The 25,173-nt window shown below is 43.1% G+C and overlaps 2 protein-coding genes across 5 annotated transcripts in view; both read right to left on the reverse strand.

Moving 5' to 3' along the window:
- Window positions 1-392: 392 nt before the first annotated feature.
- Window positions 393-25,173, reverse strand: part of TCEA1 (transcription elongation factor A1) — a 52,866-nt gene continuing 28,085 nt past the window's right edge. For 3 of the 4 annotated variants that reach the window (XM_061598786.1, XM_061598804.1, XM_061598815.1), the window contains 7 exons: window positions 20,870-21,018; window positions 17,891-17,947; window positions 15,540-15,694; window positions 13,303-13,449; window positions 4,678-4,749; window positions 3,256-3,368; window positions 393-1,268 (listed from right to left, as the gene is read on the reverse strand). In XM_061598786.1, the coding sequence (XP_061454770.1) occupies window positions 3,258-3,368; window positions 4,678-4,749; window positions 13,303-13,449; window positions 15,540-15,694; window positions 17,891-17,947; window positions 20,870-21,018 (691 nt within the window). In that variant the 3' untranslated portion in view covers window positions 393-1,268; window positions 3,256-3,257. The remainder of the gene's footprint in view (window positions 1,269-3,255; window positions 3,369-4,677; window positions 4,750-13,302; window positions 13,450-15,539; window positions 15,695-17,890; window positions 17,948-20,869; window positions 21,019-25,173) is intronic. The other variant, XM_061598796.1, reaches the window with a different exon arrangement.
- On the reverse strand, window positions 5,598-9,614 carry LOC133371389 (uncharacterized). The gene is made up of 2 exons (XM_061598775.1): window positions 6,883-9,614; window positions 5,598-6,242 (listed from the first exon to the last, which is right to left on the reverse strand). The coding sequence occupies exons 1-2, from the start codon at window positions 9,603-9,605 to the stop codon at window positions 6,230-6,232; spliced, it is 2,736 nt and encodes a 911-aa protein (XP_061454759.1). The 5' UTR covers window positions 9,606-9,614; the 3' UTR covers window positions 5,598-6,229.

Here is a 25,173-nt window from a genome sequence, read left to right on the forward strand (position 1 = left end):
TATATAAAAATAAATAAATAAATATATTCTTTGATAATTTTGAATATCTTACTCTTTTCAATCAGCATGACAGCATGGAGTAGTACACAAAAGCTGAATAATGCAGTAAAGGAAGTCAAGGTTTTTCATATTACTCTTACTGTGGATATGAGAACTATCCCATTATCTCAGTTCCAATTCAGTTACTTATGTTCTGAAGCCTTATCTAATAAAGTTTTTTTTGGGGGGGTGAGTTATCTTCATAAATAGCTCAGAAGAGACCCTGTTTTTCCAACTTATATTCTCCTAGATTTGTATATTATACCAAAAATATCAATCAACACAAGAGCTTTGCTTTTTCAGTATTTTCTTAAAGAGTTTGAGAAATTTTCTAACAAAACTCCACCATAACAGGTGGTGAAAAACTGTGATTTTATTTTTGACCTCTGTGGTCTAGGAAATCAGCTATTCTACATGTAAAAAGTGCTGGTCATTAAGAGTTCACAAGAACTAATACCATTGGTAAAGATTAGCTTTACATCTTCAGGTAGGCAGCATACTACAGAGCATCTTTGTTCATCTACAGAATCTAAAATGAATTATGGTATTAAGAACATAAAGGAAACTAAACAGTAAGGTCAAATGAACAATTACGACATTTCTCTAGAACTAAGGGCAAGATAATAATACACATGCTTCAGGACTGCACAATAAATTGGATACATCAATGCAATTTTCAAAAGTTTTGATTAATAAGAGGCCTCTGGGTGTTACACATAATCACATTTTATAATGAGGCTATGAGGGCCATTGCAGAAATGGTTTATACGGCCTAGTCACCCATACAAAATATAATTTATTATATGAGTATGAAGAACTATTTTATCTAAGACACCAAAACTATTAAAAAGGAATGTGCTATTAAATGTGAATTTTATTCTACAAGAAAAAAAGTCAGCTGGATATGTCAAATGCAGAGACATACAACTCTTTCTTCACAAAGTTAAGAAAAAAGCAGTTACCCAAATGTTATTGATAAAAGTTTAATGTAGACTTGCTTATAAAAATGAAAAAAAATATACCATACAATTTAGCTTTCTTGCTCTACAAACTATTAACTACAGGGATGGCTGTGTCAAAATCCAAAATTTAACATCAGATGTCTGCTTGAAAGAAAAAACAAACAAAAACTTTTGCTGGAATCTAGATGCTTGACCTAGTTCTTAAAGCTAATTATAAAATCCTCTTTCATCCTGGTCCAGATGTCAATAATTTCTTCTTCAGCAGAACTGTCAAAGGAAAAGAAATATTTATGAGTTATATGCATATGACACGAGTTTTGAGTCATTGCTGAGAGAAAACAAATGAAGATTCTACATCTTGTTCACTTTCTTATCATCTATTATTCAAGAATGATAACAAAACTCTCTTTCTCCCACCCCCAAATTTTCACCGCTGATTTGTGGAAAATGCAAAATGCAGTGGAAGCATGCTAAGCCCATAACCTGTTAGCAGAACATCAAAATGCCAGTGGTAGCTGAGTTATGTGTGAATCCTGGTTTCTTTACTCTGAATATAATCACACTGAGACTTTAACTTTAAGGAAAACAATAAAGCTCACATTTTTTGTACCAAAAACATACTGGCTAGGAAAGATTCTAGTTCTAGCTAACTAAAGTTGGAGGTGCAAAGGGCCATGCTTCCTCTTTCATCTCTGCAGGAGAGAGATACAAAAGAAACATGTTTCTTCTCCCAAGGTGGTATGAAGAAGGGAGGAGCAGGAAATGAGATCAGAAACCCTAAGAGTATCAGTCTACCTGAAGGAAAGTCAGCACAGGTTAGGTCAGAAGAACAGTCTAGGAAACAGAAATGTTTCCCTCTCTATCTACCCTTTGCCATGCAACTCCCAACACACTGAGTGGCATCCCAACACTTTCAACAGAAATGAAAATCCCTGCATTGTGCTGATGTCTGCTTTCTTTATACAAAAGGTTGGGGGGGGGCAGAGAAGGTCCTAAACTTGAAACCTTTAGTTGGTAAATAAAAGGGAGCAGGAAAGGGAGTGACAGAGAGAGCAAAAATCATGGGGTTTTGTGTACTTTCTTCCCCCAATCTATATGAAACACTGAGTATGACCTAAAAACAAACAGGAGGGAAAAAATACCTGAGATGCCTTGGTTGCCAACACCACAGCAATAGAAAAACACAAAATAAAACCTGACTACCAAATGCTCATTCTCTATGTGTAAATCCTTAAATATTTATGAGTAAATCCCATGACAATAGCAGGACTTGCTTCAAAGAGAACATACATAAGATTGCGCTGTAGTAAGGCTGCCATCTTACTTAGGGATGCACCCTATTGAAAAAACTTGTAAATTAACATGCATAGGATCAAGCTGGGATAAAACCACCATGTCCTTTCTAGCCTTGTGCTATTTCTACACCCCCATTTACTAACGTCTCCTCTTTACCCCTCAAGCAGGTCCCTCCTATCCATGCCCAGCTCAAGGTTGCCCTTGGGGTGATGGTGAAGAGTGACTGTTGGGCTAATAGAAGCCGCTTTGTGAAGTCCTTTCCAGAGGCGTCACCAGGTGGCCCTCTTCTTGCAGATTTCTTTTCATATTATTTCAGAGAATTGGGTGGTGGTTTGGGGCAGCCACACTGTTTCCTCCCATTTTCCCTATTGTCTTTGCTCAGCCCAGGACTGCTGCTACAATGGTGCGCTGGGAATGCAGTAGTGTCACCATGGTGCTGGTGTCAATGAAGGAAGAGGACAGGAGTCTACTTCTCTTTGGGGAAGGGAAAAGGAAAGAGATGCTGCATGCAGGTGGGGTACTAGCCTCCGGGGATTGGGGCAACGGAGTGACTGCAGCCCTGGGGAAAGGGAAGGTCTTCTTGCACTGGTCCTGGGAAAGGATCTCATTCTGAAGCCCCAGGACAGCCTGATCCAGCTAGGGATTCTCCAGTCCTAAGCAACCCTACAGGGAAGGACTGCTTCGTAGCCTCCAAAAGCTGAGGCCCAGTAGGAGGTGAGTGATGGTGGTAGTGGCAACAATGTCTTCCTGGCACAGGACTCCCAACCTCGCTAAATTGCCCTTTTCAGTATGGATCTGCTAGGCTGCATATATTTCCACAGATGCACAAAGTACACATTTTAAAATTATTGCTTTGGCACAAAGTGTCCATTTATTAACACCACAGCAGTCAACCCAAAATCAGGGAAGAATGTGGAAGCTAAGGGTGGGGAAGCCTAAAGATATACTGTACACATGCCTTTAAAAAGCCCTTGAAGCCAATTGGGAGCAGGTGGCCACTCCTTTGAGGGTGCAAAAGGTGCCCAATGGCTCTGGTTTTTCTGGCTGGGTGCTCCACTCCCTGTCCTGAAGCTATAAGAAAAAAGAAGCAAAAAGGCTGGAAGAGTAAATTCGCAGGTGCACATGGAGACTTGTCCCGTCCAGAGCAGAAAGAATGAGGCTGGAGTGTGTGTGCAAGTAAATCTCGTTTTATTAGAGTAATGGATACATCAAAGGCATTGCGCTTCATAGGAAACCTTATGCTAACTCACTAAAACCCCTGACTATACTCTAGACATGCTCTGCAGCGTGCGAAGAAAGTTGACTCAACGACCCCCCACTGGGAGCGGCAGGCTTATATAGGAAATGTTTTTGAACGTAATCTCTGACTCCTTCGTAATTCCTGTCTTTGCCCTGTCCGTTTCTCGCGCCGGCAGGAATGAGGAGACAGGGGGCGCTCATCCAACCGCTCATCAGAAGACACCTGCTCGCGAGCAACAGGCTCGAGGTCAGAGGGCGGTGCCGCACTGGAATCCTCCTGGGAACTGCTTGGAAAAGGAGGAGCTGGCACTGACTCTGAAACTTCCCCCCACCCGTTCTCTGCATCAACTGGGGGCGGTGCGCTCGGCTCCTCGGAAAGGGCGTTACTCATGGGAACTGGCTGAAGAGCAGGCTGCCATCCTCCCGTTTGCTCCTGCTCAGACACAACAATCCCCAACTCTACTTCTTCTGGCTGCGGAGGTGCCTGAAACTCATGCCTCCCCCCTTCCTGTCCCTTCTGAGTTGGCTGCAATGTAACAAGACTTGAGCTTGCAGGTATAATGGGGGAAAGGCAGCCCTCTTAGACCACTTCATAAGCTACTCACTCTAACGTTCTTCATGTGCAGCCTAGCCCTGAGACTTGGAGCTCAAGCCTCTTGTACCCCATCTAGTGAAAAAAGATTTCTATTTGCTGTATTTAGATAAGAATATTTATGGTGTCATTCTATGGTTTGAGATTGAGGAATCTGTTTATGAACACTGAATTTTTAAACGTTTTTAATATATATTTTTATTGAAAAATTATTGCTAATTTCATATTTCCTTTTCAGATGTGCTAGCTTATAACTCCTCTAAATTTAAAATACAAGGCAAGAAAAACCTTGCTGGATCAGACTGAAGGTCTAACTAGTTCAGCATCCTTTTTCCAACCAAGGCCAGCTAGGCCATTGAGAACATGTGATTGGTCAATGGACTGGTATCCCAATTCTACCTTTTTTATATCTTGTATGAAACACTGTCACCTCATAAATACACATACCTAGAATGAGAAAATACATTCCTTGGAAAATACAGCAAAAATTGATACATAAACACACACACCCCGAAATCATCTATACAAAAACAAACAAGACTTGTTTACCTTCCATCTGTTTCCACAATCATTACACACAACAAATGTTGTCATAGGTTCATCAGCACTTCGAGTTTGAACCTAAAGAGAAAAAAAAGGGCAGCAATCCTGATCTCCTCATTACATATTATGCATGTTTATTTGTAAGTAAGACTAACTGTGTTCAATAGGGCTTACTTTCTTGTATGTGCATTTTACAATTGCAGACCAATTCTCATTTTTCACCCAATATTAATGCTTAATTACTGACTTATAAGATTGAGCTTGTGAGTAAGAGGGTGAAGTAGAGAGATAATTCCCCTTCAACTCATTTGCCCTTTTCTTGTCTCCCCTACACTGTTAGCCATTCTCTTGTTCACACTTCTTCTACTCACTGCCCTAATCCACAACCCTCCACCTCCTATTCTGTTTTGGCCACTGTGAGTAGTACACCCAAGATGGCACTGTCTTCATGCAGAAGCTTCTTTTGGGTGACAACAGCTTGTTCATTATCCAATGTTAATACAATTTAAGAAGGTTTGGGGCATAGTACCGGGTGTCTTCCCTGCAGCAATTTCCCGTTATGTCATTGGCAAAGAGTGGGGAGATACTGGTTGAATGGTAAAAAAAGCAATGAGAGAGCAAGAAGCAAAAACTGTCTGCATTAATACATCAGCCTTGGATCCTAGGTCAGTCCCACTACCCTTTGGTTGTACATCAGCATATATCTGAGGGAATGCTGTGGTGGTAGTAGGACAAGGTGGATTTAAAAAAATATTATCAATGTTTTTATATATATAAAAAAGAAAAACTGCACTCCTAAAATTTAATATCAGAAATACGAAGTTTCTCTAAATAAATCATTTGGTTAAAATTTATTTTTAGAGATTAGCATGCATAAACACAAGATATGTATAAGGATGCTAATCTCTGAACCAAATCAATGCTCTCTACCAGATAAAATAGGACAGCCTTCTATGTAAATGAAGAACCAATTTGATCATTTCTCAGATATAAATATTTACACTCTTCCTAGCAAACATAGGCATTTCCATTAAATCCATTATCCTATGACCCCCCTGATGTTGCTGGATTACAGTTCCCATCAATCCAAGGAAGTATGGCCAACAATGAGGGATAAACTGAACTGCAGTCCAACAACATCTGTAGGGCCAGTTTCCTCATCTCTGTTCTAGAGGGACAACAACTTTAAACAGCTTTTGAGAGGAAATGAGGTGGGTGAGTAGAGGGAAGCTGAAAAGCCCTAATGCATGGCCTTTGGATCCTATCCAGTATTGAGTATCTCTACCTAAAAAAATACCCTCTCCTACCACAACTGATTTCTACTTCTCTCACCTACTTCATGACTTCAGCGCCTACACACAACAGTCCCAAGGATGCCACTATTCATATTCCATTTTAATGTGAATGTACCATTGGTCTCACCTGAAAGGTGATTTTCATAGGAAGGGGCCATCACTGTGGGAAATAGTTCCACCTATCGTGCGAAGGCAAGAATGTTTTTGAAGTCAAGACTAGGGGCGTCATGCCCCTCCCACTCTCCAGTTCATTCGTAGCGAGTCTAAAAGAGATATCTAAAAATACAAGAACAAGGCCAACAGGCCCGCCAGGAAAATAACATAATAGTCACATGCATAACAACATGACTCTAACCTAACTACATAACATAACAGAACTAAAAGTCTTGACTTCACTCTTACATTTAAATATAATATGGAAACAATAACATGTAACCCATTGATAAAATCACTAGTCATCCTCCAACTGGGAGGGTCGTGATGGCCCCTTCCTATGAAAATCACCTTTCAGGTGAGACCAATGGTACATTTTCCATAGGAAGTGGGCCATCACTGTGGGATGTACCAAAGCAACCCATATAGGGAGGGACCACCCACATGTTAATCCTCATTAAGAACCTGTTGCAACACTCGTCTGCCAAAAGAAGCATCAGCAGAGGCATAACGATCAATTTTATAATGCCTTATAAACGAGTGTGGGGTAGACCAGACTGCGGCCCTACAAATATCGGCAACAGGAGCATTAGTGGCAAAAGCAGCCGAGGTGGCAGCTGACCTGGTAGAATGAGCCGTTATACTAGCTGGAACTGACAGCTTCAGGGACTCGTATGCTAAAGTAATGCATGCCCTTAACCAACGGGATAAGGTAGGATTGGATACTTTATGCCCCATAGACCTTGGATGAAAGGATACAAACAGAGACTCCGTTCGTCGAATCTCTTGGGTCCTAGACAGGTAGGTCTTGAGAGCCCTCCGGACATCTAACGAATGCCAAGCCTTTTCAAGAGTATGGGTAGGATCCGGGCAAAAAGAAGGCAACACAATGTCCTGGTTGCAATGAAAAACTGAATCGACCTTGGGACGAAAGGAAGGGTCAGTCTTCAGCACAACAGAGTCCTTATGGAAGACGCAGAGGTGTCTAGCAGAAGACAATGCACCCAACTCCGAAACGCGTCTGGCAGATGTGATTGCAATCAGAAACAGGACCTTGAAGGACAGTATGCGTAGGGGCACAGTCCTGATGGGTTCAAATGGAGGGCGTTGCAAAGCCTGCAGGACTTTCGGCAAACTCCATGAGGGGAACCGATGGACAACAGCCGGAGAGCGTAGGGCGACTCCCCTCAAAAAACGTTTAATGAACGGAAGTGAGGAAATATGATCTCCAGGAGAGGACACTGAGAGAATGGATGACAGAGTAGACGCATGTCTACGTAGAGTGTTGGGTCGAAGTCCCATCATAAAGCCACTATGGAGAAATTGGAGTACCTGGTGCACATTGGCCTGGGATGGATCGTGGTGGTGGGACTGACACCACTTGGAGAAAGCCACCCAGGTATGTTGATAAATTCGAGTGGTAGATGGTCTTCTCGAGGCCAAAATAATATCAATCACAGCGTCAGACAGTCCAGCTGACCTCAAGTGTCTCCGTTCAAACGCCACGCTGTTAGATTGAGCCAAGTAGGGTCCTGGTGCAGTACTGGACCCTGGGATAGGAGGTCTGGCGTTACTGGAAGTGTCCAAGGATCCATCATCGACATTGCCAGAAGATCTGAGAACCACGGTCGGCGTGGCCAAAATGGTGCTATCAGAACCAGCTGTGCCCTTTCGGTTCGCGCCTTCCTCAAGGTTTTGGCTAACAATGGTATGGGAGGAAAGGCGTACAATAGACCGTCTGGCCACGGTGTTGTCAGAGCATCCACTGCTTCTGCTGTTGAGTCCAGGTATCGGGCAAAGTACCTTGGAAGCTGGCAATTGTGACTGGAAGCAAACAGGTCGACTGAGAGGGCGCCGAATTGACACTGGAGACGATGGAAAATGGCTGGATGAAGTTTCCATTCTCCCGGGAAGACCTGTTGGCTGCTGAGCCAGTCTGCTGTCACATTCAAAATCCCTCTGAGGTGCTCTGCTTTCAGGGATTGTAGATGTTGTTCTGCCCAGACAAAGATGAGGGAGGCTAAGTCCTGCAGAGGACGAGACCTGGTGCCCCCGTCTGTTCAAATGTGATTTTACACACGTGTTGTCTGTTCGAATGAGCACATGCTGCAAAGGGAACAGAGACTGAAAATGACATAGAGCCAAGTGGACAGCCTTTAGTTCCAGCCAGTTGATGCTTCGAGATCTCTCTGCGTTGGGCCAAACCCCCTGAACGTACTGGGAGTTGCAGTGGGCTCCCCAACCTATGAGGCTGGCGTCTGTGGTCACGACGGTTCTGCGGGGTTCTCTGAACGACGTGCCCTTGGAGAGGTGTTGAACCTTGGTCCACCAGCGGAAGGAGAGGCGCAGAGCGGGGCTCAAATGAACTTTGCGATGGTTGGAGCTGGCAATGTCTTTTTGAAAAGGCAACAGAGTCCACTGAAGGGGCCGAGTGTGAGCCCGAGCCCAGGGCACAATGTGGATTGTGGAGATAAACATCCCGAGCGCTCTGGCGAGAAGCATGACGTCTGCGGATGTTTGTTGCATCAGGGACCTTGCGATGCTTGTGATGGCAGTGATGCGATCTGGAGCCAGGAAGACCATTGCCTGCAGGGTGTCCAACATTGCCCCAAGATGTAGTAGGCGTTGGGTTGGTTGGAGATGGCTTTTGTCGAAGTTGACAAGCCAGCCGTAGGTCTGCAAAACATTGAGGGTGATCATTAAATGATGATGAGCCAGCTCTTCAGATTTGGCCCGTATGAGCAGATCATCCAAATATGGGTAGATATGAACCCCTTGGGTCCGAAGGTAAGCCACTAGGATGAGTAGCACCTTGGAAAATACTCTTGGAGCAGAGGAGAGGCCAAATGGCATCGCTCTGTATTGAAAATGTTGGTGGCCAAAGGTAAACCGAAGAAACTTTCTGTGGGCTATGCAAATGGGTACATGGAGATACGCTTCCTTAAGGTCGATAGAAGCCAGGAAGTCTCCTTCATGCAGACTCTCGGTAATGGAATGGAGAAATTCCATTTTGAACCTGCGGTATGTTACAAAACGGTTGACAAACTTGAGATCCAATACCGCCCTCCAAGATAAATCTCGTTTTGGCACAGCAAATAGGAGGGAGTACACCCCTTCCGATCTCTCAGTTGTGGGAACTGGCTCTATTGCCGCTATGTGCAAGAGGTGATGCATAGCTGTCTGCATGATGTTGTGCCTGGCTGGTGCCCTTGGGCAAGGAGACGGGTGGAATCTGTCTGATGGGGTTGCCCAGAACTCTATGGTATAGCCATAAGTGAAGAGGTCCCTGATCCAGGGGACCGTAGTAAGGCGCAGCCATCGATCTCCAAAATTAAGTAATCTGCCACCTATGGGGATGGCGTTAATACTACTTGTGTAGGCGAGGACCTCCCCTATATGAGGACGATGAGTTGCCCCTGCGCCCTTGGTACTGACCTCTGCCCTGGGGGCGTCGGTTCCAGGAGCCCCTGAATGCGTTGGAATCATAGGGTCTGAAATCGCGGCCTCGTCCTCCTGGTCGCGTTCCTCGAAAGGGCTGGTTAGAACGAAAGGAGGGAAATCGCCTGAAGGGCCTGTGGTCGATGTTCTTGACTGTGGCTAGAACCGGTTTGTGGGCGTCTTTTGGATCAACCAGAACTGCCTTTAGAGCTTCCTCACCGAAGAGTAGAGATCCGGAGTAAGGAGCCTTGGACAGGTTCAATCTGGCCGCTGAATCAGCTTGCCAGTGACGAAGCCAGAGGGTGCGACGAGCGACTATTTGAGTCGTCATGGCTCGTGCCCCTAATTGGGTGGCATCCAAAGTGGCGTCGGCCACAAAGGCTGCTGTCTTACGTAGTTTCAATAGTGCTCTTTTGAAGGCGACAGGATCAGGGTTATCATCCTCTAGAAGGTCATCCAGTCACATCATAGATGCTCTGGAGAAAATGGAGGCTGAAGCGGAGGCACGCATGGATAGGGCAGTGGCCTCGTGGTTCTTGCGGAGGGCGAAGTCTATTCGACGTTCAGTAGTATCTTTTAGGTGGGATTCCCCTTCCCTGGGCAAGATAGATCGCGAAACGAGGCGAGCGATCGGTTCGTCTATGCCAGGGACATCTAACTTGGTGGCGAAGTCTGGGGCTAGGGCGTAAAGTCTGTCAGCCATGTTCTTGAAGCGTCGAGCTTTGAGTGGGTGGGCCCATTCTTCGGAAGCTAATTTGGCAATTGGGTCCGGCACCAGGATGTACTGTTCAGTAGGTGCAGGGGATTTGAGGACCTTGGCCCCTTTGAGAGTTGGAGCGGACAAAGTTGAAGGCGCAGTCTGGAGACCAAGGGTATGAAGTACCCTATGTGCGAGCGGTTGGTAATCTGAGGTATTGAACAAGCGATACGATGTATCCTCCTCATGATCTGAATAGTCGCTCCAGTCGTCTCCTTCAACATGGTCAGTGAAAGTTAACTCCTCCGCATACGAGGCTTCGTCCGTACATCTGCCTCTGGCTACATCGAAAGGATCTGGTGAGCAGGAAGGATGAGCAGCATGGAACGCACGTTGGTCCATGTTGAGTGGGGGTATGGCAGGAACCTGTGGTAGTGACTGCATTCGTGTGAAATAAGCCAGCATGGCTTGGAGTTGAGAGAGGAAATCAGGAGACAGCTGCAGACCAGATGTGTGAGATGTATGTGCCTGGTGGGCTATTGGAACAGATGTCTGAGGCGGTAAGCCAGAGGTAGGTTCGTTAGGCGAACCGTGAGGGGGAAAGCCAACAAACTCTTCCTCGTCAGATGCAGTAGCAGGAGAATGGAAAATATCACTTATGTGTGTCTGTGCTGTGGTGGTTGTTGGCACAGAGACATAACGAGGGCGCTTTGGTTTACTATGGCTGGAAAGATGTTTTGTCTTAGCCAGTGCTTTGGCATGTCTGGTCTTAGACGTGTTAGTATGTTGTGGCTTGGCTGATTGTGGCATGTCTGGCTGATCTGGCACCATGTGTGTTGATGGTGACATGCCTGGCTGTTCTGCCATCTTATATGAACCTGGGTGCAGTACACTGCCACGGAGGGGGCAGGATGTAAAGACCCGAACTGGCACAGTGTACTACCACGGAGGGGGTAGGATACACTGGCAGATGGCGAATGCACTGCCACAGAGGGGGCAGAATGCACAGAGGTATCAGCGTTAATATAATATAGGCTGCTTAGAGTAGGCACACTCAGATTAGTGCTGTAGGCTGGGTTTTTTTGGCTTGTTCACGGCCCCATAGGGGGCAGGATATGTAATGTAAATCAGATTTAATACAAATCAGCCACTGATATTAAAGCTCCAGCCTTGATAATGTAATCCAGCCACTAGGATTAAAGCTCCAGCCTTGATAATGTAATCCAGCCACTAGGATTAAAACTCCAGCCTTGATAATGTAATCCAGCCACTAGGATTAAAGCTCCAGCCTTAATAATACAATCCAGCCCACTAGGATTGGAGCTCCACTATGATTACAGCCACAGTAATGTGTGTAAATCAGTCGTGTGTAAATTAGTCAGCAGCACATATACACAAACGTACGGATAGATAGTCTGCAGGGGAGGTATCCGATAATAAGGGGAACAAAAAGGGGCGGGAAATTCAAATTCTGAAAGAAAAAAATGGCGCCCGGAAAAAAGGAGCGGGAAAAAAAATGACAGAGAGGGAAGAAGCAATGGCGGCCGTCGGAGGCGAACTGGGGGAAGGGCTGCCCAGCACAATCTCGCCAAAAACCGCAGTAGCGGCTCCAAAAAATCCCTGGAGAAAACAGGTAGGGGAAAAACGGCCGCCACTGCAGAGAGAGCCGCCGTCGCGGTCTGAAAAGCCCTCAGTGGGATTTAAGCCACGTTGCGAGGGCGATCTGAGGCAGAGGGTTAACGGCGGGAGCCGCAGCTGCGAGCTCCCGCTGAGATCGGATAAGCCGCAGCCGCGGCAACCGATCGGGGGGGGAGGTTAACAGCGATCAGAAGCGATCAGAAGCGATCAAAAGGGGAGAACCGCAGCCGCGGTCCTTGAGGAAGCCCCCTGGCTAAAGAGACAACTGAGCGGGGGGGGGGGGCTAGAAACTGCCAAAACGAAGAGAGCCGCAGCCGCGGTCTCAGAGGGAGCCCCCAATCAAGTCAATAAAATGGATTGAATAGCTCTGAGGGAAGGGTGAGGAAGCCGCAGCCGCGGTCCCTGAGGGAACCCTCAGAGGCTAAACACACACAGAAAAAGAGAAAAGATTTAAAGACAAATACGAGACTTAGCTAAATGCTATGTGAAATTCCAATCTTGTTCGTACGAAGGCAAGAATGAACTGGAGAGTGGGAGGGGCATGACGCCCCTAGTCTTGACTTCAAAAACATTCTTGCCTTCGCACGATAGGTGGAACTATTTCCCACAGTGATGGCCCACTTCCTATGGAAAATAGCACTTCATACTACAAAGCAGCAGGCAGTTCTACATATCCATAATATCTCCAGCACTGGATACAGAGTAAGCTAATTCAAGCAAAACTGAATCCTCAGACTACAGACATTCTGATCATAACATTTCTACAAAAAAAGACAGTCTGAAACATCAACACTATCTCTATTATTAGCTATTTCAACAAGATCTAAAAAAATTAAGAATTTGTAAGAGTGGCAACAGTACCATCTGTAAATACCTATGTATTTATGGTGCACCCAAAATATCTGGATTTACTGACCATGTGTTATTCCAAAAACCTTGGTTTCTCTGAGTCCATTTAAACTTCCAGCATCCTATCATGTATGTCATCTTCTACAATGATTTATCTACAAGCCACTCATGTTGTTGTCCATCCAGATACAGTAGGGCCCCGCTTTGTGGCGCTCCGCTTTACAGCATTCCACCGATACAGCAGTTGTCAACTGCAGAAAGGCCCCGCTCCTACAGCGCTTGTTCGAGTTTTATGGCGTTTTTTGGGTGTCATTTTTGTCAATGTTAGTCAACGAGTTACACTTTACAGCAGATTTCGCTTTACAGCGGCGGTCCGGAACGGAACCTGCCATATGAGTGGGGCCCTACAGTACAAGAACCCCCCCCCCAAAGTCTAATAAAAGTCAACTAGTGTTGCTTTTATAAGTCAGATATTGCTTTTGTGGAATCTTTTATAAGCAGGAGTGCTGTCACGGGGGGAACTTATGAAGTGTTAATGTTGGAGAATACAGCTTGACATACCTGGGTGTAAGTACAATTCTTCTTTTTACATTTACCACATGTAAAGAGATCAGTCTGGGTTCCTCCTGTTTTAGCCATTTGATGCTCTCTTATGGCTTCTTTGGTAAGATTTTTTCTCATCTCTTTCAGTTCATCACTTGCCATCTCCTGTTGTAATGACACAGTGAATTGGCTTTAAAATATTTTTAATTTACTTACAGCTGTTCATTGTGTGGTATCCAACAGTATCTGTCTGCTGATGGAAGGAATCTGTGACAAGAAAGGAGGAGGGAGACAATTTTTGGCTATTCCCTCTCTCCCTAAAGTCCCACAGACTCCACCCAAACATGCTCTGGAATCTCCACAACCCTATAGAGCAAACTTGTGGGGGGGGGGGGCGCAGGGGAGAGCGGATCTCCAGAAATTGCCTCCCTTTCTCGTTCCACTGACAGAATCTTTCCATCTAGTAGACTACCCTTCCATGAGAAAACAGCCAAATTAATGTAACACAGATTTATCACTTGTTGCTAAATTAGTTTAAGTTCTACTGCCTACAGTCTTGGATTATTCATTAACCAATAGTTTATTTTTCACCTGGAAAATTACAATGTTCATTTATTACAAATCACGTCTGATGATTTGGGGCAATATATGGTAATCTATCCACTCCACCCTGTCCAGTAATACTAGAGAATAGCACTGGCAGATTGCTGCTCAACAACAACAAAACAACCAAACAAAACCTCTTAGGATGAAATAGCTAAAAAATAATAATAATGGGTGCTATCTAATATTAATCATACTCAGAGTAGATCCACTGAAATCCACCAATTTAAGTCCACTGATTTCAATGGGTCTACTTTAAAGACGATTAACACTGGATATCACCCAATTATTATTACTACTACTACTATTATTATAGTGGTGTGAACAATTTTTATGCTTTATCATTTTTTATTATTTTACAGTTGCATTTGGAAAAAAGAGAACATGCTTGAAATGTGCCAGGCAACTGGATTAAATGGAAAATTGTTGTTGTTAGTTCGGTGATGAAATAATATTAGCAAACTAAACAAAATAAAAAGACAAATCAAAAGACCACCAAAAGATGCAACACACATATTTGATTTGATCTAGGCTAAATATGAGCAGAACTCTGCACATGTGATGCCCCCACATCTGCAGGAGGAAGGAGGTGATTTTCACCAATTTCCCCTTCCCTCTGTGCCACCCTGTTCCAGATGATCCCCAAACCTCCAAAGCGGCTTTCAAGAGGGCTGCAGAAAGAGGAATCAATGAAAATCACCCCTCCCTCTTCATCTAGCAGAAGCCTCTGATGAATTGAAATCTCTTCTGTGAACAAAATGAGCACTTCCATTTGTGGAAATGGATGGCTGGATCCAACCCATTATAACCAAAACTGAATATCCTCATCAATTGAGAGGGAGAGAGACACCTCAATAGAATTAAGAATCACAGAAATCAAACCCTTTGCTGCTTGACTCCATGAGAATTATCCTATAGTGTTGCATAAAAGATTCAATTTTGCCTCCAATGTTTTTGGACACCAAATACAGTTGCTAGGAGTGATTATGTGGAATTTTGGGAATGTGATGTCATTGTTATGTGGATGACATCCAGCCCTATTTTTTTCATTTTCAAAAAATCCATAAGCAGCCATGGTGCTCTTGAGAAAGTGCTTTGATGTGTTAAGGGTTGAATAAGTGAGGACAGATAGAAGTTGAATCCAGACAACACACATGTGATTGCTAGTGGATCGTATCACTTTAGGAAGGATTTATGCTCTTGATCTTTTCACTCTCCCTAAAAGGCCAACTACTAAGTCTGGAGATGGACCTTCTGCATGCAAAGCATGTGCTCTGCCACCAAGCTTCAGCCCCTGCAACACCTACGGAGACACTATAAAAGTATAAGCTGTAGCTTCCTTTCATATAGTTAATTTACCTTTCAGAATGGAACTAAAAACATACTTCTACTTTAACGCTTTCCAAAAGATAAGCTACACATCGTCCCTATGTTAGAAACACAAATAAAAGGCCTACTTTGTCTACCCAATCCCAACATACATTCAAAAAGGCTGAGGTATTGTATTCAAGCATACATCACTGCTTGCTGACAAGGTTTTAGTATGTCACAGTAAGAAGTTTCCAAAATACCCATCTCTTAGTAGTATGGTATTACACTCAAATTTTTGCCAAAGAAAATCAAAGATGTAGTAAACTGAATGAGTTACTTACCTCTGCTGTCATTTTAGCAAACCTGTCAGGGGGTATATTGCCACATAAAACGTTTTTCCTTAGATTAGGATTCTTAGTGTCTTTAAGATTTGCTATCCTGCTGCGCACCCTGTTTTTGTATTTCATGTCAGTGTTTTTTAGCTCCTGAAATATAGGTGCTTATGAGTTAAGGACAACAGCAATATGAATAGTGCAATATTGCACTCTATCCTTTTACGAACATTTGACCAATTCTAATCTTACATCTACATCTGTTCCTTTCTTTTAACTGACAATAGCATCTTAAACAATACTGGCATGTTGAGACTGAAGATATGAATATTAAGACATGATGACTAGGAATGTAAGCTTAGCATGGGAAATTTTACCACAAATATGGCCAGAGCTTGACAAGGCTGCTCCTTTATAGCTGATTCAGTGAAATGAATGAAATTTGCAGAAGATCAGTGCTTGGCAAACAGCACTCTTTATAAACTATGGATGCCATCCCCAGTTATGCCCAGCACCTAATTTAATGTATTTTAGCATCAAACAAGATCCTTTTTGTTCCCTCACATGCCTTTGAAGACGGTTCGGAAACTGCAGCTTGTGCAGAATGCAGCGGCCAGATTGTTAATGGGGACCAGACGGTCTGACCATATAACACCGATTCTGGCCCGCTTGCATTGGCTGCCTATATGTTTCCGGGCCCGGTTCAAAGTGCTGGTTTTAACCTACAAAGCCTTACACGGCACTGGACCACAATACATGTTGGAACGCCTCCCCCGATATGAAACTGCCCGTACACTACGCTCAACATCGAAGACCCTCCTCCGAGTGCCTACTCATAGGGAAACTCGGACGGCGGCAACACGAAAAAGGGCATTTTCAGTGGTGGCCCCCGAATTGTGGAACACCCTGCCAGAGGAGATACGCCTGGCGCCAACGTTACTATCTTTTCAGCGCCAGGTTAAAACTTTCCTCTTCGGCCAGGCATTTTAATTATTTTAACATGTTGTATATATTGCAAGTGTTTTAATTCTTAATATTTTGTACTTTTAAATTGTGTTTTATACTGTATATGTTTATGTATTTCTAATGTTGTTCTTGTTTTTGTGAACCGCCCAGAGAGCTTCGGCTATGGGGCGGTCTATAAGCTTAATGAAACAAACAAATAAATAAATAAATAAACCTTTTAACATCTGCTTCTTGTAAATTTCTTGATTTAATTCTCCATTCCTGTAGTTTTTAATATATCTTTAGTTTATTGTATTTTAAGGTTGCTTTCTGCTTGATAATGGGTTTTAGCTCCATTTTATAATTGTTTAAAAGCTTTTATGTTGGTTTTTTTATGTGTGTTATAGTGTTTTAATATATCCATTTTTCCTTTTCTCTACAATTGCTATTCAGCATTTAATAAGTATAATAAATAAAAAATATTTTAATGTTTTTATCTTTTTATGCTGAGTTACCTTTACAGACTGGTAAGCTTCATACATATATGTGTTTGTGCGTGTGTGTATCTATAGTGCTTTATAAAGTTTAAAAGGATGGGTTCTTGTTCCCACGGGCTTATACTCAAGTGTATAACCTGACATAAGGGTTGAATAATATATCACCATTATTTATTTACTAATAGGCACAAAACCTTGCGGTTTAAGAATGTACCTACAGCCAACAGATATTTCTATCAAACTTTAAAAAGCAGGGAAATTGGGGGAGGGGCAGGGAGGGGAGGGATGAAGGGGGAGGAGATTGGATGGGTGGGCACTGGGCAGAGGGGAAGCCCCTTTCCTTTCCAAAAGGAAAACATTGGGAACAGTATCATTCTTTTTCAGGGTTTCCCCCACCTTTTTATTCTACAGCAGGCACATGTAGCCTCCCACCCAAATTTAAACCAAAGCTGTCCCTGGCCACATCCATACCAGACCTTTATTTCCCTTTAGATAGCCATGACTTCTCCCAAAGAATCCTGGAAAGTGTAGTTAGTGAAGGGTGCTGAGAGTTGCTTAGGAGATGCCCTGTTCCACTCACAGAGCTTCAATCACAGTGGCTGACTGTTAAACCACTCTGGCCACTAGAGCTCTGTCAGGGGAATAAGAGTCTCCTCTCAGCATGGAGGGATATTTTCGATTTAACATTGCAGAATGCGAAAAATCCATGCTGACTATAGTATACAGCCACTCTTGTGGCTGCATAATTTAAAACTCTTCTATATTACCTTTCTGCACTCAGTGTGGTTCATAAAAGACTAAAAATATCAATGAATAACAATAAGACAATCACAAACAATAAAAGACACACAATATTTCAAAAGGGACCCTACTAAACCAAAACAGTTGGTCAAAAACTCATTGGACAGGTAAGGATATCTTCTTCAATCTGAGAACCCAGCTCGTCCTCATCAGCACCAATAGCAATATAATCATCTGAAACAGAAGTCAGTTGTATAATTATTAATATTTAAAATTCATTCACCACATTCCTATACCACTCTTCAACAAAATTCCTTCTAGGGCAGTTAACAGGATGTCAAATTTCTTTGTTACATCACAGTGGCTATTATCTAGCACAAGAATTGCAACATGGGATGTTTTGTGAATGGTCACATCCATTTCACTAGTCAATATTTCAATGGACAAGCCCCTACTCTCTGAAAAGTCATTTTGTCATGGTGCCCACAACACTTTCTCAAAATTCCCAATGTGCTTGCTGGCCCAAAAAGGTTGAGCACCCCTAGATTGAATAACAAGATCCTACACTACCTGTTCCACAACCTGCAGAAAGACTCCATGCCAGAGGTTCATGATAGCAGGAGTATTCTGGCACTACACAGACTTCTGATTGGCCTGTGAGCAATTGCAATGGATTCATTTCAAAGAATAATGGGTCAAAATCTTGTGAGCCAATCTTTTGTGAGCCAATGCTTCTTTCACAGTTTCTGAAAGTCGTTGCAGCATCTGTGTATGATCTCATTCATTATACTACAGGTTCAAGAAGCATCAAGAAAGATGGCATTCTATAATGTTGCTGGTTTCTCAAATGGCATTTTGTAGACAGCACGCATATGCTCCTCAGGCACATTCAGAGATACTGTATCAGAACCGAAAGAAGTTTCATTGTCTGCAACACATAAGGAGCAGTAACATATGTACGTGCATGTTTATCTGGCAGTAAACAGAAGTATATCTTCCAAATACATAGTGATTATATTTGAAAAATATACTTCTAAATATAATCAGTCAAAACAACAATGGAACGACAGCCAGCAGGATATGGCTGGCTATTTTGTAAGTGCACAAAATCAACCGACAGGAAGTTTCAAATGAATTTTCCAAATATCTTCCTAGGGTTACTGTGTAACTCTTATAGAAGACTGTGGGTACCCTTTATTTCCTTAAGAATTTTAGTTTCAAAACATCAGAGATTGTTTACGATCATTAACACCAAATGGCACATTCCTTCACAGAAACATGTTTAAGACGGCTAGAGATCCATTCTCACATCACATGCTGCATTGGTAGCAATTTATTTTTTCAAAGTGGCAAAACCAGTACAGATTATGTCGCCTTCTGTAATCTTCACAACTCAACAAGCTTCCATTGCTTACCACTTTCAATGGAACATCTAGTGATTGAGCCTTATTTTCCAGTACTGAGTCTGAAATTAACAATAGGCCAAAAATCAGTAGATGGGCTGGCCAAGGATTTTTTCATTTTAACAGTTCTCAATGTAATTCAATAAATAAGAATAAATATTTAATGACAAAAACCTGTGTATGTGTAATTTGTCATGCAAAACATAATCAGCTATGTTTAACATAATTGAGTGTCACAAGCAGCGTGGTATGAGAATTGCTGCATGCATTCAGAGAAATTCCAGCATGGGAAATTTACTTACTCTAATTTACTCTAGGATCCAGAAATGTATTTTGACTGGCTTCAAGCAAACATGGCTCCATATGGGCTTTGTGAAAATGGGTCAAGGTGATGGCATTTTAAAATGCAATTTACCAGATCCACATCCAGATGGCAGCTTCTTGATATGGATTAGAGTAATCTTTGATTTACAAAAAAGTGGAGTACAGCTAAAAATCTCAAACAAACCAAATGGGTTTTCACCATCTTGAATAAAATTGGTGTCATCTGCAAACAATCACCTTGCTACTCACCCATGACTGATGACGATTTATTAACAAATTAAACTGTAATAGTCCTAATAGGACTCACCTGTTTTTTCCCTCCATTGTGAAACTGTCAGTTTACCTCTATCCTCTGCTTCCTATTGTTTAACTAGTGGGTAATCCATAAGACAATTTGCCATCTTATCCCATGTCTATTAAATTTACCCAGGTGCCTTTGGCAAGGGACTATATCAATGTGTGTGTTTTTGGAATTCCAAGTGTCTACCAAATCACTTCTATGTAGATGATGCTTTCAGTGTACTTCAAAAATAATGTCCTTTTACAGAAGCTATGTTGATACTTCTTCAGCAATGTCTGTTCTTGCTTAACAATGTCTTTTAGCTTTCATTTATAACCACAAAAGATTTTAATCTAACTAGCCTGTAATTCTGCCCCTTAAAAAAACCCCACCATGCTACAGCAGCTACTTCCTAATCTTCCACTAAGATGGCCACTTTTAGTGACAAGCTACATCCCCCCCCCAGTAGATCAGTGATTTCTCATTTGAGTTATTTATCAACTCTCAGGTATATCTGTGAGTTGGATCGAGAGATTTGTCTGTGGAAGAGGAGGTAATTTTCCTCCCCTGTTCTCCCTGCCAACCCCTAAACCCCCTCCTGAAAAAAGCTGCTGCTCTGAGAATGTGCCTTCACCTGCTCTTCTGTGATCTCTCCCTTTCAGCCCCCTGCATCACAGCCCACTCTATTCAGCAGAATCCCCAGACCCTCAAGGGAGCATTTTCAGGTGATTCCAGGGACTGGCAGGGAGAGGGGAGAAAGTCACTCTTCATCTACTTTCGCCTGTAGGTGGATCTCTGGATCGAACCCATAAAACTTCAGAATTAAAGTGTGTGTTTTTTAAAAAAAATCATGAGCTCTAGATACAATTACTAGCACAGAACAAGACGCAGCAACCTCATAAACCTCTAAAAGAGAAATATAAGAACTTTAAGGTTTATCACAAAGAGCATATCTGCTTTCAAAAACAATGGACATACATGTTGGAACATCAAATGGCTTATATTAATCTCTCAAGAAACTGCACCTCACCACTCACTTGGTATCTATATAATAACAGGTTTAGCTACAGCTGTACAACTAGATGTAAGTAACAATGGAAAGGAAATGTAGAGCACACTGAACTATAAAGGTGGTACTGCCTTGCTTACCTCCTGTTTTGAGAGCTGCTGCCAACATTTCTCTGCATTTCATCCGTACAGAATCTGATGTGCTTGGAGCCCGAGGAAAAGAAGAGATAAAGCTTTCTGAGGGAGCATTAGCTTCCTCTTTCTTGCTGCTTGAGTTGCTACTGCAACTGCTAAATGGACCATTGAAAAAAAATTTTTATTGCACTTAACAGAATTCGTCTTTGGCTAGTTTCATTATTGGTTAAGTTAAAATCCCTCTTTAGCACTAACTATATACTAGCCAAAATATTTGAAATGGCAAGTCTTCTCATGCTCAAATTCTGTAGTAAGAGGTGGCATTTGACAGTGACATGGAAAATCTTATTTTTAGATCCCAACCAATCTTGTTAACCTCATGCAGACCCAGCAAAAAAACCACACTTACTGACTTTGGGGTATATTTGGACACCAGTGAGATTTCCAATAGAAGGATGGAATTATTTTGTAACCCAGAGACCATTTTGGGGGGGAGGTGTCACCTCAAGTGTGCTTGACACTACCAAAGCACCTTGATAAAAAAAAAAACCTTATTCAGAAGAGGTAGAATTTTTTCTGAGCAGTATACATTGGCCATTTCTCCATGCATATTTAGTAAATGGGGTTTTTTTTGAACCCCATTGTTTGTTTGTTCCCCCCCCGAAGGACAACTGTAAGTGGTAACTGGCTGAAATTTGGGGACATTGTACAGGTGACAGTTTATGACAATGTCGTAGAAGGACAACCCTGTAGGTCTACTCATGTGTAAATTACACAATAAAAGGCAGAAATCTGCCCCCAGAGCTGTTTGCTGGGGCATTTGTGGCCCACAATGGCTTTTTGTTTCCAGAAGGAAAACAGTAAGTGGTAACTGGCTGAAACTTGAGGATGTTGTACAGATTAAAATTTGTGACAAGGCCTCGGAGGACATTCCTGTAGGTCTACTTATGTGTAAATTACACAATTAAAATGCCCCTGGGGTCCAGAAGTATTCCACAAATCTGCATGAATGTTACAAGTCATACAATGGCTGTGTTTGGACTTATTACAAACAAGTAGTGTGCTAGTACACTTCCAGATCTCTTTCACTGCTCTTCTTCCCTAGAACAAGCAACTAACCACAAGCCTTGGCTTACTGCAAAATCAAATCAGCATTCATTGGTTTGTTTCTCTCCAAACAACAGTCTGATATCCAGATTTGTTCTGGGTTTCCAAACATGCTTTGTTTGGGAGAAACAAACCATGAGTGCTGGTTCAGATGCCATGCATGCCAAGGCTTGGATCATGCTAGAGGAGTAGTGCAGTGGTAGTGCTTCAGCAGCATGTGCTAGCATGCTGCTTGTTCACAGTAAGCAATGATTTATGGTTTACCATTATTATTATTATTATTTAATTTAATTTATATACCGCCCTAAGCCCGAAGGCTCTCTGGGCGGTTGTACAAAAAGATAAAACAAGCACAGTGAATAAATACAATAAATCAAGAAACAAAAGCAAACAAACAATAAAAGAACCAAACAACATCCAAAATACAAAATAATAGTGAAATACTGTTAAAATACACTTTAAAATGCCTGGGAGTATAAAAAGGTTTTCACCTGGCGCCGAAAAGATAGTAGTGTCAGCGCCAGGCGCACCTCATCGGGAAGACTGTTCCACAGTTCGGGGGCCACCACTGAAAAGGCCCTAGTTCTAGTCACCACCCTCCGAGCTTCTCGATGGGATGGCACTCGGAGGAGGGCCTTAGATGTTGAGCGCAGTGTACGGGTAGGTTCATATTGGGAAAGGCGTTCCACCAGGTATTGCGGTCCCATGTCGTGTAGGGCTTTATAGGTCAAAACCAGCACTTTGAATCTAGCCCGGAAACAAATAGGAAGCCAGTGCAGACGGGCCAGAACAGGTGTTATATGAGCGGACCTTCTGGTCCACGTCAGCAATCTGGCCGCTGCATTCTGGACTAGCTGTAGTTTCCGAACAGTCTTCAAGGGCAGCCCAACGTAGAGCGCATTGCAGTAGTCCAATCTAGAAGTTACCAGAGCATGAACAACTGAGGCGAGGTCGTCACTGTCCAGATAGGGACGTAGCTGGGCTACCAAGCGAAGATGGTAAAAAGCATTCCGTGCCACCGAGGCCACCTGGGCCTCAAGAGACAAGGAAGGATCGAAAAGAACTCCCAAGCTACGAACCTGTTCCTTCAAGGGGAGTGTAACCCCCATCAAGAACAGGATGAACATCCACCATCTGGGCAGAGAAGGCACTCACCAACAGCGTCTCGGTCTTGTCTGGATTGAGCTTCAGTCTGTTAGCTCCCATCCAGTCCATTATCGCGGCCAGGCAATGGTTTAGCATGTTAACAGCCTCACCTGAAGAGGATGAAAAGGAGAAATAGAGCTGCGTGTCATCAGCGTACTGATGACAATGCACCCCAAAACTCCTGATGACCGCACCCAGCGGCTTCATGTAGATGTTAAAAAGCATGGGGGACAGTACCGATCCCTGCGGGACTCCACAATGGAGAGTCCAGGGCATCGAGCAATGTTCCCCAAGCACTACCTTCTAGTGGCGACCCACCAAGTAGGAGCGGAGCCACTGCCAAGCAGTACCCCCAACTCCCAACTCCGTGAGTCTTCCCAGAAGGATACCATGGTCGATGGTATCAAAAGCAGCTGAGAGATCAAGGAGAATCAACAGAGTCACACTCCCCCTGTCCCTCTCCCGACAAAGGTCATCATACAGGGCGACCAAGGCTGTTTCAGTGCCAAAACCGGGCCTAAAACCGGATTGAAATGGATCAAGATAATCAGTGTCATCCAAGAGCCCCTGGAGCTGGCCGGCAACCACCCGTTCCAGCACCTTGCCCAAGAACGGAACATTCGCCACAGGTCTATAGTTGTTCAGGTTATCTGGGTCCAAAGAGGGTTTCTTCAGGAGCGGTCTCACTACCGCCTCTTTTAGGCAGTCAGGGACCACTCCCTCTCTCAAAGAGGCGTTTATTATCTCCTTGGCCCAGCCGGCGGTTCCGGTCCTGCCAGCTTTCACCAGCCAAGAGGGGCAAGAGTCCAGCACAGATGTGGTCACCCACACCAGTCCAAGGATCTTGTCAACATCCTCAAGCTGCACAGACTGAAACTCATCCAATAAATAAGGACAAGACCGTGTTCTGGATGCTTCATTAGATCCCACTGCCATAATATTGTCATCTGAAAGTGGCCAATGTAAGTCACAAAACAAAATACAACAATACTGGCTAATATCTGACATATTCCAATTTAGACTACTAAAAAAACAGTGAAGCCAAACAGACACATCATTATAGCTGACATAACTGTAAAGAACATTGCTAGACTCCAATGCGCCATGACAGAAGTAGCAGAAAAATGACTACATGTATTCATTTTGGAATTTATGTATAGTTTTAAATTTTGGCACAAGACAAAATCTACAACATTCAATCTGTTCCAGTCCCACAATTCCCACAATTCTTATATTTGCTGTGATAAGCATCAGGTTAACATATTGCATAACTCCAATCTAAGGAGTAAACTAAGGTATAAACAGAGTGTATAGCAGCCTTTGTCAGCCTGGCACCCTCCAGTTGGTTTGGACTACAAAACCATAACCATTGCTGTTCACTCACATCTCCCAGTTTAATGAAATGAGATTTCAGTTATCCCTAGTATTAGATGTATCTGAAAAATAAATGGGATAACAGATCTCTCACCCACAATGAATTTCTATTATTTAAGACTCTTGGACAGCATTCTTCAACTTCAGGATGTCACCTCACTTTGTGATGGTGGTAGAAAAGAACTAATTTGAACAATTCAAGTTTGTGAAAATTAGAATAACGGAAACAGGTAGATAAGTAGGAAAAAATTATTTGGCTCACTCAGTAGATGCCAAACTAGACTTCAAGCTTGAAGATATGACTGTGGAACCCGATAAGAGAATCTTTGAAAGAAGTTTATAAATTAGTATTTTCCTGTGGCTCCCAGAGGTCGTTCTTTAACCTTGGGATGGTGTGTTCACTTGGAGCAGAAAGACAGAGTCAACATCTTCAATTGTTTATACAGGGGGAAGGCTGCCCTGCTCTCCCAGACCAGAGTAGAATAGCAAATGCTGCCCTTCCATCCCTTGCTAAAATACAAACTACACCCTTGAGTGACATTGTTAATCAGCACTAAACAACTTCAGCTGCAATAAAAAAGTAGTGAATAAAAAAGGGGACGCTGGTGAGGTAGAACCCTTGAAGTGCCCATGAGCTGGTCCTGAAAGGAAGAGGTGAGTGAAATGTACTCTGGGAGTCCCAG

The sequence above is a fragment of the Rhineura floridana genome, chromosome 1 (genome assembly GCF_030035675.1).
Source record: "Rhineura floridana isolate rRhiFlo1 chromosome 1, rRhiFlo1.hap2, whole genome shotgun sequence".
Taxonomy (NCBI): domain Eukaryota; kingdom Metazoa; phylum Chordata; class Lepidosauria; order Squamata; family Rhineuridae; genus Rhineura; species Rhineura floridana.